Raw genomic sequence first — 15,067 nt, 5'->3', positions numbered from 1 at the left:
TCATATTCCTCCAAATCTTTAAACGTAAAGTGAATGCAGCGGACGGGGGGGGGGGGGGGGGGGGGGGCATTAAAATTCATTTTTCATGTAACAATCTTCGATTGTAAAAGAAGGAATTCTTAAATGCAAAACTAATAATGTTCCTTGACAATGTGTTTGCATATCGTTCTGAACGAATACATCTACATGTATACACGTGTAAGTTCTCCTTTCCCACTTTTAATAAAGTTCAAATGACTGTTTCTCCGGCCGCTAGAAAGACGAATCGAAGAGAATGGGATAGTCAGTGATAGGATCACTAACAGCTTTGTTATATCTACATTTTAAGCCTTATTCCCTTCAGTCCCCCTTAATTCTCAATTCCATATCGCGCATAAAACATATTTCTGGTTATGAGATGATAAAACATTTGAGGTTATACGTATAAGTTCGATGTACGTACATATTGTACTAGGTAAGAGGTTATATAAAGAAATTATACAATTTAGGTTTTCTATACCTATTTGGAACAAGAAGAGTGAATTAGAATAACTCCTTTTTCTTTACAACAAGAATATAATCGACCGGAAATTTACAATGAAGAACTGAAGTTGTAAGTGGTTGAAAGTTGTAATATCGATATCAATAGTTCGAAACGGAAGTGAACGTGCAAACGTTTCATGTATATGTAGTACAACACATACGAGCAAAATTTGAGGTTTAAGAAATAAAAGAGTTTGTCGGGTATAGGAGAACATATAACATGAAGCAAATTTAACATATTAAGCTTAATTATTATTCTATGAATATAAACATAAATACGCCACGTATGACATACAAATCAGAAATGTAATGACATGAATTTTTAATAAATGATAGTGCAGGTACGTATACATTCATATTGCGATGAAAAAAATATTCATCTGCCGAAGAAGTCAAACTGTAAAAAGGTTGGTTGATGCTAAATACTACATAGTATTTGATAGTATATATGCACTTATGGACAGTATGTACATACAATAAAATGACACAAAACGGCAAATAAAATTGTCATTAGTTAAATAGTAACCATAAGAATTGCTGGATGGCGTAGAAAGCCGTTTAGATAGAACGGAAGGTAGGGATAGATAAGTAGGGGTAGGTAGTAGGTAGGTAGGTAGGAACGTAGGAAGGTATTTACATATATTCCCAGAATCCAGTGCGCGCGTCGCGAGTTTGATTATGCGTTCCTTATTATTTGCGTTGGAAAGAAAATTTTTTATTTAAAAAATTGTAAATATGCAAATATGTTTTATGTATGTATAGTAAAGCTGCAAGCGCAACAATACACGTACACGTATTATATAATGCAGTAACACGTCTAAATTTGATAACAGAAACGTAACATTCATTTACAGTAGTACCTAGAAAATGATAAAAAACAACGGGACAAAAGTTGCAGTGAAATCGACAGTGATTAGTAGTGATCGAAAATCCAATGACGTTGATACAAAATCTGTCGATATTACAGCTAAGAAGGAAAAAGTATATGCCGTATGTACGATGTGGCGGGCATTGTGTGTTGACGGGACAAATAAAGTTTCGGTTTTAGTTGATCACTGCGGGCCTATATGTATTCCGGTTAGATACGTGATTGTTTTTTGTATGAGATAGGAAAGGAAGGAAATGCGTACATCGTAAATTCTAGTGACCCGTTTAGATGCGCCTATATACAAAATGTGTATCGGCAGGGGATAAGTCGCGTAAGTAAGTAACTGTCACTTTCCTGGAACAAATGTTGCGGTAAAAGTCACGCGATATGAGCTGCGTTACGCCCCGGTACGTTGTAACCAGTTGTAACTGTATGTATTTTGCGACCTGTTACTAAGAGTACGTATATAGATGCGTCTTAAAAGTTTGATACGCTGATCAACTGACACTGGAGGCAAAATCTCCGTATGGGGAATTATAAATAACAATACATTACTAACTATCTGTTCTAACCATGTACAGAATCGAGGGTGAAAAGACGATGGAAATTTCAAAGACTTTAATCAAAATCGTTTCGAATGAAACAACATGAAAGTAACCTGCTGGGCCAAATTATCTCTCGATCTGATCCGTTGCGATCCTCGCTAGTGTGATGACTTTTACGAAAAATTGAGGCCGATTAAATCCGTACGATATCCGTAACGATGTAGATCGAGAAACATTGATTTTGAAATAATCATCATGCATCAGTTGCTGCATCTTCGCAGTCGTCCTGTGCAAACTCTTATTTTAGGATTGATCGGTTTGACTTTCTACGCGTATTACCGTACTACTTATTACGATGTCCCTCAGTATGCCATACCTCGAAATATCAGTGAGTAACATTTGCCATTGTTTCTCATTTCCATTTGCTTATATTAAATGTGAAAAGCTTTTTGCTCCAAGAAAAATTTAATCATTATTTAGGTTGCTCCAGGTATAGAGCAATTTCTAAACAGCCTTTGAATGCTAACGCCTCTTCTGAGCCACCGCTACCAGCAGCCATAGGTTCTTACGAAACACAAAATGTGCTTAATTCGTTGAATTCTATAGTTACAACATTGTCAACATTTTCAAGTCCTCAAACTCAGTCTTCCACGGATATAGCAATTGCAAGTGCCAAGCAAAGTGGTGAAAAGCCTCTAATACGAATGGATAAACTTTCTAACACAACTAAAGAATCTTTGGTACTTTCCAATGAGTATTCATCGCGTATGATTTATGAAGCAGGTCATACTGTACCAATTCCAGAAAAATGTCCAAACTTTGGAAAAGAAATGGATCTGATTATAGTAATAATGTCTGCTCCGACTCATTTAGAGGCTCGGATGGCAATACGACAAACATGGGGACACTTTGGACAAAGAAACGACATTAGCATTTTATTTATGTTAGGTGCAACATTAGATCCTAAAGTGGAAATAGTTTTAAAAAAGGAACAGAAAACTTACAATGATATGATACGTGGAAAATTTTTAGATTCTTATTCTAACTTGACGCTTAAAACGCTCTCTACTCTAGAGTGGGTAGATAGTTACTGTTCTAAGGTTAAATTTCTTTTAAAGACAGATGATGATATGTTTATAAATGTTCCGCGTTTACAAGTGTTTATAATTAAGCATGCTAAAGACAAAAATGTGATATTTGGTAGACTGGCTAAAAAGTGGAAACCAATTAGAAATAAAAAAAGTAAATATTACGTCTCTCGGACGCAGTTTAAGCATGCAATCTTTCCAGACTTCACAACTGGTCCAGCTTATCTACTGTCCACTGATATCATACGTAAACTCTATGATACTGCGTTAGACCAAACATACCTCAAACTTGAAGATGTGTTTGTGACTGGGATCGTTGCAGACAAGTTAGGGATCAAGAGAATCCATGCTAATGAATTTTTAAATAAAAGGATTACATATAATGCATGTAATGTTCAACGAAGTATTAGTATACATATGGTCAAATACAGCGAACAGTTTGATCTTTGGAAGAAATTACTTGATGGTAAGAGTAAGTGTAAGTGATAGATAGCACTTGAAATGGCATGTCATAAACTTATAAACCAAACGACAAATCACTTGTTGCATAATTCACTTAAGATATTCAGTTTCTTCCATCAGTTCGATGTTCGCTTTGGCCCGATGTAGACAAGCGACTTTTTGATGCAGAATTGTACGTCTTTTCCTTGTTTTTCCAGTTGTAAATAACAAAGACAAACGTGTAGAATCGTGGGGCGAGAAGACGCTTGTGTGCATCGAGCTTTATACTTGACTTGATTTCGTAGATCAGGTTTTGTTAATGACTAGTTACGTGTATGTAATAGTCTATGTTTGAATTGGGCAGGAACAGAAACTAACATCCAATTTGTATGTACAATGCCTTCTCTGTGCGACAAAGTCATTGCATTCTGTCTTATTAACATGTAAACGAGTTAAACTAAATTATACTTGAATGGCAGGAGTGAGAAAATCATCATAAGAATTGAGAAATGTACACAAACGTAGCATAGATCACCCATAAAAAATGTTTTTAAACAAATCTATCGGTTTGTATTAAGCCTTACTAACAATAGGATTATTTGTAAAGTTCAAACAAAATTAAAGTAATTTTAACTTAATAACTTGGAAGTATAAGGTGTCAAACAGTGCAGTACAAAAGATTTAATAAAAGTATTTACTACATAGTACAATAAACAATTTAAGAAACCATAAGCGAAAACGATGTAGGTACCATATCGTTGAGATTTAATGATTCAATGAATTCGATGTTTCGAGAAAGACTAAAAGACTGCATTTACACGTTCACGTTAGTTGTACAAACAGGTTTGTACATGACATTTTGCGCTAATTGGAATGCACAAGTCGGTCTAATGATAAGCCTAATATCAAGCTTACAAGGAGCCGGATTAAAATGCTACAGGGTTAGATACGAATCACGCATTAACAAAAGAAACATGATGAAATTGATTGGTTTTGTTAAAAAAGAAATATATGTAAAATAATATTGGGTGATCAGCTCAGAACTCAGATTTGAACTCAATAGAGAATTTATAGAGTACATATCTTGGATGCTGAAATTCTATTGGATGAGCAGTATTATAGAATAAACTTTTTAACGATTTGCACTTAATATTCGAGAATACTAATAAATAAAGACTACATTGAAAATTTGATAACTAGTATATGACGCGTTTGCAAGGAGTAATCCTTGCAAAATGCAATAATAATATATATTAATTATTAATCATTTATAATAATAGTTGTTTATATTTTACATGCTGCGTAACGTGTCCACTTAATTTTGTCTCTCTTTAATTAGCCGACTTAATCGTTAAATAATTAACTTATACAGTAATGTGAATAATAATTTCAGTTATTGAATAAATAATCTATGTAATATAAAGATAAAATAAATGAGGTTTAAGTAAACAACAGTAGTATTATATCTCGAGTATCCTTTATGCAATACAAAGAGTACGTATAGCGAAGGATATAATGAGTGAAATTAACAATAATGATGATGTTATTTGCCTTTATTCATCATGTAGATAATATATGTATGTATAGATATATAATATAGAATGCGAAATTTTTTAAAGTAAAATGGTCTTGATTTCCGATACTCAATACGTAATACACAAAATTGTATATATACGTAGATATAAATTTGCATGTATGTACATACATATATGACGATGTATGATTAAATATATTTTTTACTAAATTTATTATTTATAAGAACAGTCTGAAGTAAATAGTCTAAGAGAAATCAATATCATTAATCATGATTTTTGTTTTTGTCATATTTATTAGGTGAATGAGTAAATGGTGTTCGTATTAATTTTATGTTAATTGTGGGCAATAAGTGTACTGTGCGTGCATTACATATACATATACATGACATACACTCGCGTGCGCCACATATACACGCACAGTGTGGGCATTATATTATGGACGTATAGATGTTTGTGTGATAAACGTATGTACATACGTACAAACTTTTGGGTGCATACCCAAAAATGTTGAAAATTGTTCAATAGATGTCTGTTGTAAGTTATAAGTAGCTATACTTGTGAGAAATACATGTATGCAAATGTATCCATACATACGATGAAGGCGTACCACGATAGGGCATTGTCAGCCTTTACTATTCGATCAAAGCGGTATTGCACGTATGATATGTATGCATATTGTATATAGTCAAATCACGCGCGCGCATACGCATAGTCATGTTACTGCTTTTTCTTATTTTATCCGTATGATAAGGACCTTCTTATATGTTAGGTTATGATTAAAGAAGTTTAATTATATGTATATGTTTTAAACTACTTCAAATACATACAATAGGAAAAAATACGTGGTCGTAATCGCTTTTCTGCTCTGCCAAGAAGAGAACGAAAAAAATTTAAGTCGATCCGGGTTTAGGTATACGCTTCTATGCACATGTGTATATACACAGATTGATCAATTATTGGTATTTTTAAGGATTGTATACATAAATGAAGTTATTTATTCGAATACAATTTTTTTTCATTTTTGAAATGTTTACTTCAATTTATTCTTAACAATGATTCTTTATTTCATATTGTCAGAATGTCAGAAATACCAGTGTACGTATATATTTATTATACATAAATTATGCCTTCACTTGTTGTTATGTTACTAAAAGTAGGATTTAAAATCTGCTGCTTTAAAATCTTCTTTATTTTAATACACTCCTTCATTTTTTATTACATAATTAATTCCATTATATAAGACACTTATTATACGTTGAAATAATGATGAAAATGAAAAACAATAATTAATGTAATTAGTGTAGGAACGATTTATTATTTTTTGAAGTAAGTGTAGTATAAATTATTTGTTAAACGTGATGAAAATGGGATGTAAATTGAAATTATAATTAGAAAACGTATTTAGGCTATACGAGAGGCATTACTACGTATATTGTATGTGTATATACACATTAATGTATGCATCTACATATGTACGTACGTACATGCATGTACAGATGCGTAGGTGAATGATGTATGCATGTACAATACAATATCGTATATACAATTAATCAATATTGTGTATGGAAAATAAATGAGTAGTAACTTTTTATAATTGGCGCGTTTGTAAGAGAAATCCTAGCTGAACCTAGCTAAAATCCCCAGAATACCAAATAATTATTAGGTTGATAGATGATTGGTGCGCATGCGAATTAAGATGCATGTAAGTATGACGTCATTTGCAAAGTGTCTAAAGGATAAGAGTGGGGGAAATTCGATGGACACGTGTGCGCAAGTATATGTGCTTTTCGGTGGCCGTGGCAGCATAGTGTCTACTGAGTGGTTCAAGTGTGTGCCAGTGGTGCCAGTCGGTTGAGAAGTCGGCACTGTTGTATGCGTATGACTGCGGGTTGAAAGATAACGCGAGTGAATTTACTGAAGTAAGGGTGGTGCTGTGTGCTCAGATTAAAACTATTCCAGCCCATGTGCTCTGCTCGTTAAAATGCTCATTAAAGAATTGTAAGTTATCGTTAGATTTTTCGCTGTTAGTTTAATAGAGCACGACAGACGGTTACTGGTCGATCATTTAAAACCAATTCTTAGGATATAGTTCGTAATCTTTAACGATGGTTGGAATTGGAGGGGCGAACAGTGATATATCTTCATCCCCTGTAATTTGTGCGAATGAAATTGTAATTCGGCCACATGGAAACGATAATATTTTAATTTCAACCGACACGTAACTTTTCTTCAAATATTTCTCTAGTCATTCATTTTACATTACATCTGACGTTCACGTTACACACTTGAGTATATTCAAGGCCGTTTCTTACAGATAATGTCTTCCTAATTGATAAAATATAAAGATAATTTATTTATTTTTCTGTTGCAGCCGTGTCACTTTGCCTCTTACAGTAGAGGAGGTATGTATTTTATGAATATCAAGGTCTTATTATAATAACCCATTTTGAAGTTTTGTTGTTTCATTAGAAAAAGAAACATTATCATAGACTAGCTCTTACAACAGTCAAAAATTGCAATTCATTTAATAAATGCCTGTTTCGAGGTACATAGTCATTTGGATAGTATGCTTTGAGATTTTCATTCGCTATATCAGAGAAAATATTGTTGAATCATGCTAATTTTTTTTTTTACCTTATTGTCTTTCATTCTTTGCAATATAACACATGTCCTTTTTTTCTATAATTATTATTTTACTTTGCTAGAACAAATTGTTTCTTTAATTGTTCTCTTTACCTTTATTACACGGTTAGTTGATATAAGTTTGAAATATATGCAATACTCGTACATTAAAAGATGTGATTTGCTTTATAACAGTATCAAGTGGCTCAGCTATATTCTGTAGCAGAAGCAAGCAAAAATAATACAGGAGGTGGAGAGGGTATAGAGGTGCTAAAAAATGAGCCATTTATGGATTATCCTTTACTTGGTGGAAAATATTCTTCGGGTCAATATACATACAAGATTTATCATTTAGCTAGTAAAGTGCCCGCTTTCATTCGTATAATGCTGCCAAAGAACTCTTTGGAAATTCACGAAGAAGCTTGGAATGCTTATCCTTATTGCAAAACTGTTATTACTGTAAGTATAAATGAGTAATGGTAAAAGTATTTTTTTTTCAGATCGATATCTTATACACATATTTGTAAAAAAATTTTACTATTCTTTTGTTCACAGAATCCTGGATACATGAAAGAAAATTTTGTAATTATGATAGAATCGTTTCACATTGATGACGTTGGAAATCAGCATAATGTATGTATCTCGAGATATAACTTTTTGTCGATGACAAAATCATCATCTATTGAACTTTTAATCGATAGGTTCATGAATTACCACCGGATAAATTGAAAATAAGAGAAGTAGTACATATAGATATTGCGAATGATCCAATTGCGAGTGCTGATTATAAAGAGGATGAAGATCCAACGAAATTTAAATCTGTGAAAACAGGTCGGGGTCCCCTTGTTGGTAAAGATTGGAAGAATAATATCCAACCTGTGATGACATGCTACAAGCTAGTCACTTGTGAATTTAAATGGTTTGGTTTACAAAATCGTGTGGAAAGCTTTATTCAAAAAGCGGAAAGGCGTCTTTTTACTAATTTTCACAGACAAGTATTTTGTTGGATAGATCGTTGGTACGGTTTAACTATGGAAGATATTAGAGCAATTGAGGAGCGTACAAAAGAAGAATTAGATAGGGTAAATAATATTTGTAATCTTGATTAATGTTGTTGGTAAGCAAATTATTTCTATAACAGCTAAAAAAACTTGTATGAATCTATTGTGTTCTAGCAACGACATCAAGGAGAAGTAAGAGGTATGCGGGCCGACGATTGAGACTCGTACAGCTTCTATTACGAATGGTTAAATCAGTTTCCTTATACGTCTCAAATACATGCGCATACCTATGGAAGTACACTCGTATATGTTTCGTCATAGGCGATCCTGCAGGATCGGGATAATTTCCAATTATGTGTCTAGATTCGATGTCTATTAAAACAACTTCTGATTTTAATTTATTTCCATTTACAAGCATTTTAGATAAATGTACCTACAGTCAAAGATTATAACATATTAGCCAATAACAAAAAAGAACTCGTACAAATTGGTTCGATCTATAAGATGTATAAAATATTCAAGAACAGAGTACAGTTCGATAAAAATGAATATAGGTGGAAATAGCATTAATTATTCTTTAACACCATAGTAGTTCAGTATTGGAATTAATGAATAAACTTAAAGCATGCTACAAGATACAGGCAAAAATACTTGAAAGAAATACTATCACGCTTAGTATAATTTATGCGACATATTCTGACATTCGTTAATGACTTTACACAATAAAAAATTACAATATGAAGAGCGAGTAAGAAAAGTATCGAAAATTATTTTAGGAGGTCTGCTATTAAAAATTCATTTCATAACAATTTATTAAAGAAACAGATGGTCAGTAGGTTATACATATGTATTATGCTTCTATTACATTTCTGCGTTTTTATTTAATAGCTAGTTCTGAATGAAATTATACATCCAAATTGGAACCAAGCCTACGGATGTTCCATTAACTTGTAACTCTAAGTATTACAAAGATATCAATCGTTCATCAAGAATGCGAAAACAATTATATGAAATGATTAAGTTAATACGTGCTCTAGTGTATATATATATAGTATATATATATAGTATATATATAGTATATATAGTATATATAGTATATATATATATATTTTTTTTATTTTAAAAAAAAAGCATACAATGAAATTTGAATGAAGGTGTTATTACATACTTATACATTTCTTTGCATTCCAATAGATCTCTGTACAACACACCAAATTGAGCTGTGTACTAGATACATGTCGGATATGTTTGCTTATACAAGAAAAATAATTTGTTTAAAATACAATTGAAAATTACTTGTAATTGTCGTTGGCACAAATTATACATCTACTGTTGTTACCTGTTATACTGGGATCTATAATATAATATTTAAGGTAATTTTAGAAATACGACGACCTAGGTGAAGTATTGACTTAATTTCGGAAATCTCAGTGGGTGAAGTATTAGGATTTATGCTGCTCAGTTGAGTTTTAGCATTTAAGCTCAGTGCACGATCTCGTTGAGTTTCGATATCGAGAAGGGTAGATAGAAGAAGGGTGGGTTAAAATAAAATTGTAAACTATTTGTCACATCTGTGCATTAGTATTAATTTAATAGGTAGATTACATATTAGCTTTTTCTTCTCGTGACAAGCAGGGTAGAATATATTGATAGAAACTTTCGTGTAATGTTGCCGTTACCGGAGAGGTAATAGTGAAATACTTGCATAAAGATATACATGTATACATGATACGTATGTACGTATGTATGTGTACAAGTGTGCATGTTTATATTAGCATACTTACATGTATACATGTATATATATTTCGTGTTTCACAGCCATATGAGAGAAGACAGAAATAATAAAATTAGAAATCATGATAACAGTATATAAAATTTATTGAATTCTTTTCTTGTTCAAATATGTATATACATGTGTGCGTGTGCGTGTGCGTGTATATATACACATATATATTTTAACTTGCGTATAAAAAGTTCGGGTTACAAAAAACAGAAAAGGAGGTGGGAAAAAATTTCACTTGAAATTATATTCTTTGATAATGCTTCCAGCAATAACCAGCCTTTGTATTTCTGATGTACCTTCATAAATTTCGGTAATACGTGCATCTCTGTAATGACGTTCGGCTGGCATGTCGCTGACGTAACCCATACCGCCTAAAATTTGTATACACTGATGGGCACAAAAAGTAGATGCCTCAGATGCCGATAACTTTGCCATAGCAGCTTCCTACCGAATGAAAATATATATAAAAGTATTACGTATGTACAATTTGGAGCATTCATCGTACCTTCGTGTAAGGTTTACCGCTATCTTTCAGTACAGCTGCGCGCCATGTTAATAATCTTGAACTTTCTAATTTTAATGACATGTCAGCAATCTTCTGTTGAATCGCTTGTAATTTAATAATAGGGCTGCCAAATGCTTGTCGTTTTGCTGCATATTCAATTGCACAATCAAGTGATGCTTGTGCTATGCCTAAAGCTTGTGCAGCAATACCTATCCTACCAGCATCTAGAAATAATACAGTCATCATGTTTCTGGAGAATGTACTCATCTATGCTTTTGTTCATACCTAGAGTTATCATAGCAATTTTAAAACCCATTCCTAGTTCTCCTAATAGGTTTTCACCTGATAGTTTGCACTCTTCAAATATTAATGAACAAGTGCTACTACCTCGAATACCTAACTTGTCCTCCTTTTTACCAAGGGAGAGGCCTTCTATAGGCTTGTCAACTATAAAAGCACTTATCCCTTTATGTTTCTTAGATTTATCTGTTGTAGCAAATAAAACAATTGCATTTGATTCGTAAGCATTCGTTATCCATGATTTTGTGCCATTAATAGAATAATTGGTTCCATCTGATTTAGCAGTAGTTGAGGCAGCACCTGCATCGCTACCATTATTAGGTTCGCTGAGAGCAAAACATCCAATCCTTGTGCCAGTTACAAAAGGGGAAATATATTTTTCTTTTTGACTTTGATTACCAAATTTTTCTATCGGTCCTAGATAAAGAGAATTATGGGCGCTCATTATAACACCTGCACTTGCACAGCCTCTGGATATTTCTTCCATAGCAATAGCATAGGCTAAATAATCTAATCCAGCTCCACCCAAATGCTCTGGAATTGCAATGCCCATCAAACCTAGTTCTCCCATTTTTTTTATTTGTTCTATTGGGTAGATATGTTTCTTGTCAATTTCTCCAGCTATTGGTTTCAACTCTCCATTAGCAAAATCTCTGCAATAATACTTATTGTATCATATGTATTCTAGTATGTCCATAACATAAGAACATTAATTATAGGTTATTGTCCGTAAATATAAATGAAATAACAAAATTTGATGTATACGAAAATTAAAAGTACTTAAAATGAAGTACTTGCATGTTTTGTGAAGCATCTGGTATGTTTCTGGTAACATCGAAAGTGCAGCAATATTTCGAGTAATAGTATGCAATATCGTAGGCATATTTTGGACGGCTTGTAAAGAGGAAAAGGAGGATTACAATAATGAAATTTTTGTTCAATATGCAGAAATATATACTTGTTATGACAACTTACCAAATGACCCTATCTGGTGCATTTTAATCACTCGCGGTTCTAACAGAAACAAAAATAACAAACGAGTACAATATACTCGCCTAACTATGTAGAAAAAGAGTAGTAAAAATATTTTACTACAATTTACGCAAAATTTGCAAAATTATCCAAAGATGCAAAAGATTCACTTTCACGTTTTTCTGTAGCTATTCAGTAACGATTATGTACTATCTGTTACTGTCTTTCTTCACAGTTGGACTGGACGACTTGAACTCGTTTCACGCAATACATACATACATCATACATATTTCATTCTTCAACGGTATCATTACCTACTATACAGTTCATATACATATATCTATATGTACATATATGATATATATTAATTATAATACACTTATCAGCGCTGGTAACGAATTGTATTCAAGCATAGATGATTCAGCAATGAAGGAAATTCCACTGTATAAATATTAACGGAAGAAACGATTTACATAAAACAAAATTTAAATATAATTTGCCATTAATTATAACTATTATATATTAAATATAAAAATAATAGAATAAAAAATTTGAATCGTTTAAAATCAAAGTAACTTATGCGGTATGTTATATGTATGCGCGTGCGCGTGTGTGTGTAAAGTACGAGCACGTAAAATATTGAGTTTAATTAAAAAGTCATTGAAATTAAAGCACAATTTGGATAAAATGTTATATATCTATATATATATATATATATATATATATATATATATATATAGATGACTTTTAAAGTTGATGCCTGATTTAATTTCTAGAGATATAAAAAACGAAATTTGTAAGTTTAGGGACGATTTCCCGCGATAGTTTATAAGCGGGGTTCAGTGGGGTTGCAACAATCAATAAGTAGGTACGTACGTTTGCCGCGCTGCGTTGATGGATCTGAAAATATGCGCATGTACGAACGGCGGCTCTGTTCAATAATGGTCAGTTTGTTTCTTCACTGTTCTTCACTCGCGAATCGCGAACGATAAGGTTTGGAAGGTGAAGATTGCGAAGAAATTAGAAGTATTGAATCAAAAGTAAGAAAATGTCGAATGGCAAATGTGTTAAACAACCACGTAAGAATTATGGTTACACGAAGGAACAACAAGAAATGACCCATTCGGAGAAACTGCGATTAATAGACGATGAATTGAACTCGTTCTACAAGTAAATTAGTTTTCTTCTTTTAATATTGTCGCATCTATTTTTGGTACTTGTAAATTATTTCCGTTTAATATTTTCATCTACAGATATTGCCAACAGGCTGGTTTTACAGAAGAAGAAATGGATATTATCTGTCAACCTTTAGTTGCTGCAATGCGACGTTCTTGGTTGCAACTCGTTTTTCGCGGTACACTGGTGCTCATAATTCTTGGCACTTTAGCTTGTTTGGCTGCGCAACTTGATTTTGTTGGAACTCATTTTACGGCTATTAGTCGCCTTTTGCTCATCAAAGTTCTACCAATTTGGAATTGGCAACCACTGTATTACGAGAACTGTATGATCAACAATCCTTTCTACAATGATTACACAATCACAGAGGAAGATTGCGTGGTACGATCATTAATCGTAACTAGTTTTAGCTGTTTATAAGCTAGTTTAAGAGATATACTTTGATCAAAGGTAAAAATTGTTAAGAGAATAACAAGAAGAAAGTACTTTGAAAACTGATTTTTCAGACCTGTGAAGCTTTGGAAACTATTGATCGATTATCAGATGTGAGATACCGTAATCTTGTTGATAATTATTTGAGCCGTGATGCACCTGCAATTATCACGGATGCAATGGATTCATGGGCTGTTATGAACACAGATTATTTTTGGTTCGATAACATCACTCATGTAGGTAGACAAGTAAATCTTCTTTCTTTTTTAATAAGACAAAATGTGGCAAAGCAAAGAAAATAAATAATTTGATGTATGTATCGTATGAAATGAGTTTCTGACATTGTTCGTTTTTGACATGAACAGTTGTACTTGGAAAACGAACGTTTAATGGAAACTGTACCATGCGCTCTCACTTCGAATTTGAGAACTGGTTCATCAGATTTGGCAGCTTTTTTACGCAGAGTACATTCTCCAGAAGTAGCTAAATGGTTTGTCCATTGGCAGAATTGTGATATCAATGCTGTGAAAGTACTAAGGAAATATTATCAGCGGCCGTACTTTCTTTCAAGTACAGTTTCACCGGCGCATTTTAACTGGGTCCTTATGTCTTCCGATTATAATAGCCCAAGTTATAAAAAGGTCGAACTAGACACTGGTTTGATTGCCCTCGCTCAACTGCGTGGAGCCACGCAACTTCGTTTAACACCGATAAATCCTTGCAATAGCTCTTGTCCCGAATTGATCGCGGACTTGCATCAAGGTGAAATGCGTAAGTTACTTTGAAATAGAAGTTGAACTTTTATAGAAAATCCTTTCTCAGATTATGATGATGTTTGAGATTGCAATCCAGAACCCTAGGAATAAAATTTGCTTGGATTAAGAATTGGTAATATTCATTTTAGTGGTTTTTACCAATTTAATGTGGACTCTGGAGTATGCTCCGATGAGAGGACTAGACAATATTGCTATCTTGACCGAAACTGTCTGGGAAGAGGACACATAGATCATCAGCGTCGTCGTCGTCGTCGTCGTCGTCGTCGTCGTCGCTGTCATCACTCGTCTTATCATCCTGTTAGTCTCTCGTATTCAAAATCTATATGACGCTGTATGCCGTATATTACATATAACATGTACACACTGATTTTACAGTATTGGCATTATATACACGTAAAATAAAGTACTTTCTTCCATCGAGTTTCTGTGAAATTATTTGAAAAGACGACCTTCTCGTAATATTGTTTCGATTTTCGACCAATATTGACTCAGTATGTATGT

General features: G+C 33.1%; 4 protein-coding genes across 10 annotated transcripts; 3 read left to right on the top strand and 1 right to left on the bottom strand.

Moving 5' to 3' along the window:
* The first annotated feature begins 88 nt into the window (after positions 1-88).
* Positions 89-3,519, top strand: LOC143180633 (beta-1,3-galactosyltransferase 5). Of its 3 annotated transcripts, none has more exons than XM_076380508.1 (3): positions 89-1,251; positions 1,972-2,323; positions 2,416-3,519. In XM_076380508.1, exons 2-3 carry the CDS (start codon positions 2,191-2,193, stop codon positions 3,507-3,509), a joined length of 1,227 nt encoding a protein of 408 aa, XP_076236623.1. In that variant the 5' UTR covers positions 89-1,251; positions 1,972-2,190; the 3' UTR covers positions 3,510-3,519. The 3 variants fall into 3 exon arrangements, with proteins under 3 accessions (XP_076236623.1, XP_076236622.1, XP_076236621.1); XM_076380507.1 differs by lacking the exon at positions 89-1,251 and adding an exon at positions 1,638-1,725; XM_076380506.1 differs by lacking the exon at positions 89-1,251 and adding an exon at positions 1,652-1,848.
* A 3,280-nt stretch (positions 3,520-6,799) lies between these two features.
* Vib (phosphatidylinositol transfer protein vib) lies at positions 6,800-9,258 on the top strand. 3 transcript variants are annotated; one of them, XR_013002238.1, is made up of 7 exons: positions 7,090-7,217; positions 7,371-7,401; positions 7,817-8,080; positions 8,177-8,254; positions 8,323-8,540; positions 8,633-8,703; positions 8,797-8,847. XR_013002238.1 is itself a non-coding variant. In XM_076381458.1 (6 exons), exons 1-6 carry the CDS (start codon positions 6,981-6,983, stop codon positions 8,839-8,841), a joined length of 816 nt encoding a protein of 271 aa, XP_076237573.1. In that variant the 5' UTR covers positions 6,800-6,980; the 3' UTR covers positions 8,842-9,258. The 3 variants fall into 3 exon arrangements, 2 of the variants coding, with proteins under 2 accessions (XP_076237573.1, XP_076237572.1); XM_076381458.1 differs by lacking the exon at positions 7,090-7,217 and adding an exon at positions 6,800-6,997 and having other exon boundaries at positions 8,323-8,703; positions 8,797-9,258; XM_076381457.1 differs by having other exon boundaries at positions 8,323-8,703; positions 8,797-9,258.
* A 1,218-nt stretch (positions 9,259-10,476) lies between these two features.
* Positions 10,477-12,450, bottom strand: Arc42 (Activator-recruited cofactor subunit 42). Of its 3 annotated transcripts, none has more exons than XM_076381451.1 (5): positions 12,186-12,450; positions 12,005-12,104; positions 11,196-11,863; positions 10,911-11,134; positions 10,477-10,849 (listed from the first exon to the last, which is right to left on the bottom strand). In XM_076381451.1, the coding sequence occupies exons 1-5, from the start codon at positions 12,205-12,207 to the stop codon at positions 10,637-10,639; spliced, it is 1,227 nt and encodes a 408-aa protein (XP_076237566.1). In that variant the 5' UTR covers positions 12,208-12,450; the 3' UTR covers positions 10,477-10,636. The 3 variants fall into 3 exon arrangements, with proteins under 3 accessions (XP_076237566.1, XP_076237567.1, XP_076237569.1); XM_076381452.1 differs by having other exon boundaries at positions 12,009-12,104; positions 12,186-12,446; XM_076381454.1 differs by lacking the exon at positions 12,186-12,450 and having other exon boundaries at positions 12,009-12,105.
* A 618-nt stretch (positions 12,451-13,068) lies between these two features.
* Positions 13,069-14,986, top strand: LOC143181173 (uncharacterized). Its single transcript, XM_076381455.1, has 5 exons — positions 13,069-13,352; positions 13,436-13,739; positions 13,865-14,026; positions 14,156-14,561; positions 14,695-14,986. Exons 1-5 carry the CDS (start codon positions 13,231-13,233, stop codon positions 14,793-14,795), a joined length of 1,095 nt encoding a protein of 364 aa, XP_076237570.1. The 5' UTR covers positions 13,069-13,230; the 3' UTR covers positions 14,796-14,986.
* The last annotated feature ends 81 nt before the right edge of the window (positions 14,987-15,067 follow it).

This window comes from Calliopsis andreniformis, chromosome 6 (genome assembly GCF_051401765.1).
Source record: "Calliopsis andreniformis isolate RMS-2024a chromosome 6, iyCalAndr_principal, whole genome shotgun sequence".
Classification (NCBI taxonomy): Eukaryota; Metazoa; Arthropoda; class Insecta; order Hymenoptera; family Andrenidae; genus Calliopsis; species Calliopsis andreniformis.
This window is presented reverse-complemented; position numbering and strand designations above follow the sequence as displayed.

Bases quoted from the DNA above. Each gene is read 5' to 3' on its own strand.
- LOC143180633 (XM_076380508.1), top strand. From the start codon at position 2,191: ATGCATCAGTTGCTGCATCTTCGCAGTCGTCCTGTGCAAACTCTTATT. The intron at 2,324-2,415 runs GTGAGTAACATT...ATCATTATTTAG, and splicing joins TGCCATACCTCGAAATATCA to GTTGCTCCAGGTATAGAGCA.
- Vib (XM_076381457.1), top strand. From the start codon at position 7,105: ATGGTTGGAATTGGAGGGGCGAACAGTGATATATCTTCATCCCCTGTA. The intron at 7,218-7,370 runs GTAACTTTTCTT...TTTCTGTTGCAG, and splicing joins ATTTTAATTTCAACCGACAC to CCGTGTCACTTTGCCTCTTA. The intron at 8,255-8,322 runs GTATGTATCTCG...TTTAATCGATAG, and splicing joins ACGTTGGAAATCAGCATAAT to GTTCATGAATTACCACCGGA.
- Arc42 (XM_076381451.1), bottom strand. From the start codon at position 12,207: ATGCACCAGATAGGGTCATTTG. The intron at 12,105-12,185 runs GTAAGTTGTCAT...CCTCTTTACAAG, and splicing joins GCACCAGATAGGGTCATTTG to CCGTCCAAAATATGCCTACG. The intron at 10,850-10,910 runs GTACGATGAATG...TTCATTCGGTAG, and splicing joins GCGGTAAACCTTACACGAAG to GAAGCTGCTATGGCAAAGTT.
- LOC143181173 (XM_076381455.1), top strand. From the start codon at position 13,231: ATGTCGAATGGCAAATGTGTTAAACAACCACGTAAGAATTATGGTTAC. The intron at 13,740-13,864 runs GTACGATCATTA...CTGATTTTTCAG, and splicing joins TCACAGAGGAAGATTGCGTG to ACCTGTGAAGCTTTGGAAAC. The intron at 14,027-14,155 runs GTAGGTAGACAA...TGACATGAACAG, and splicing joins GGTTCGATAACATCACTCAT to TTGTACTTGGAAAACGAACG.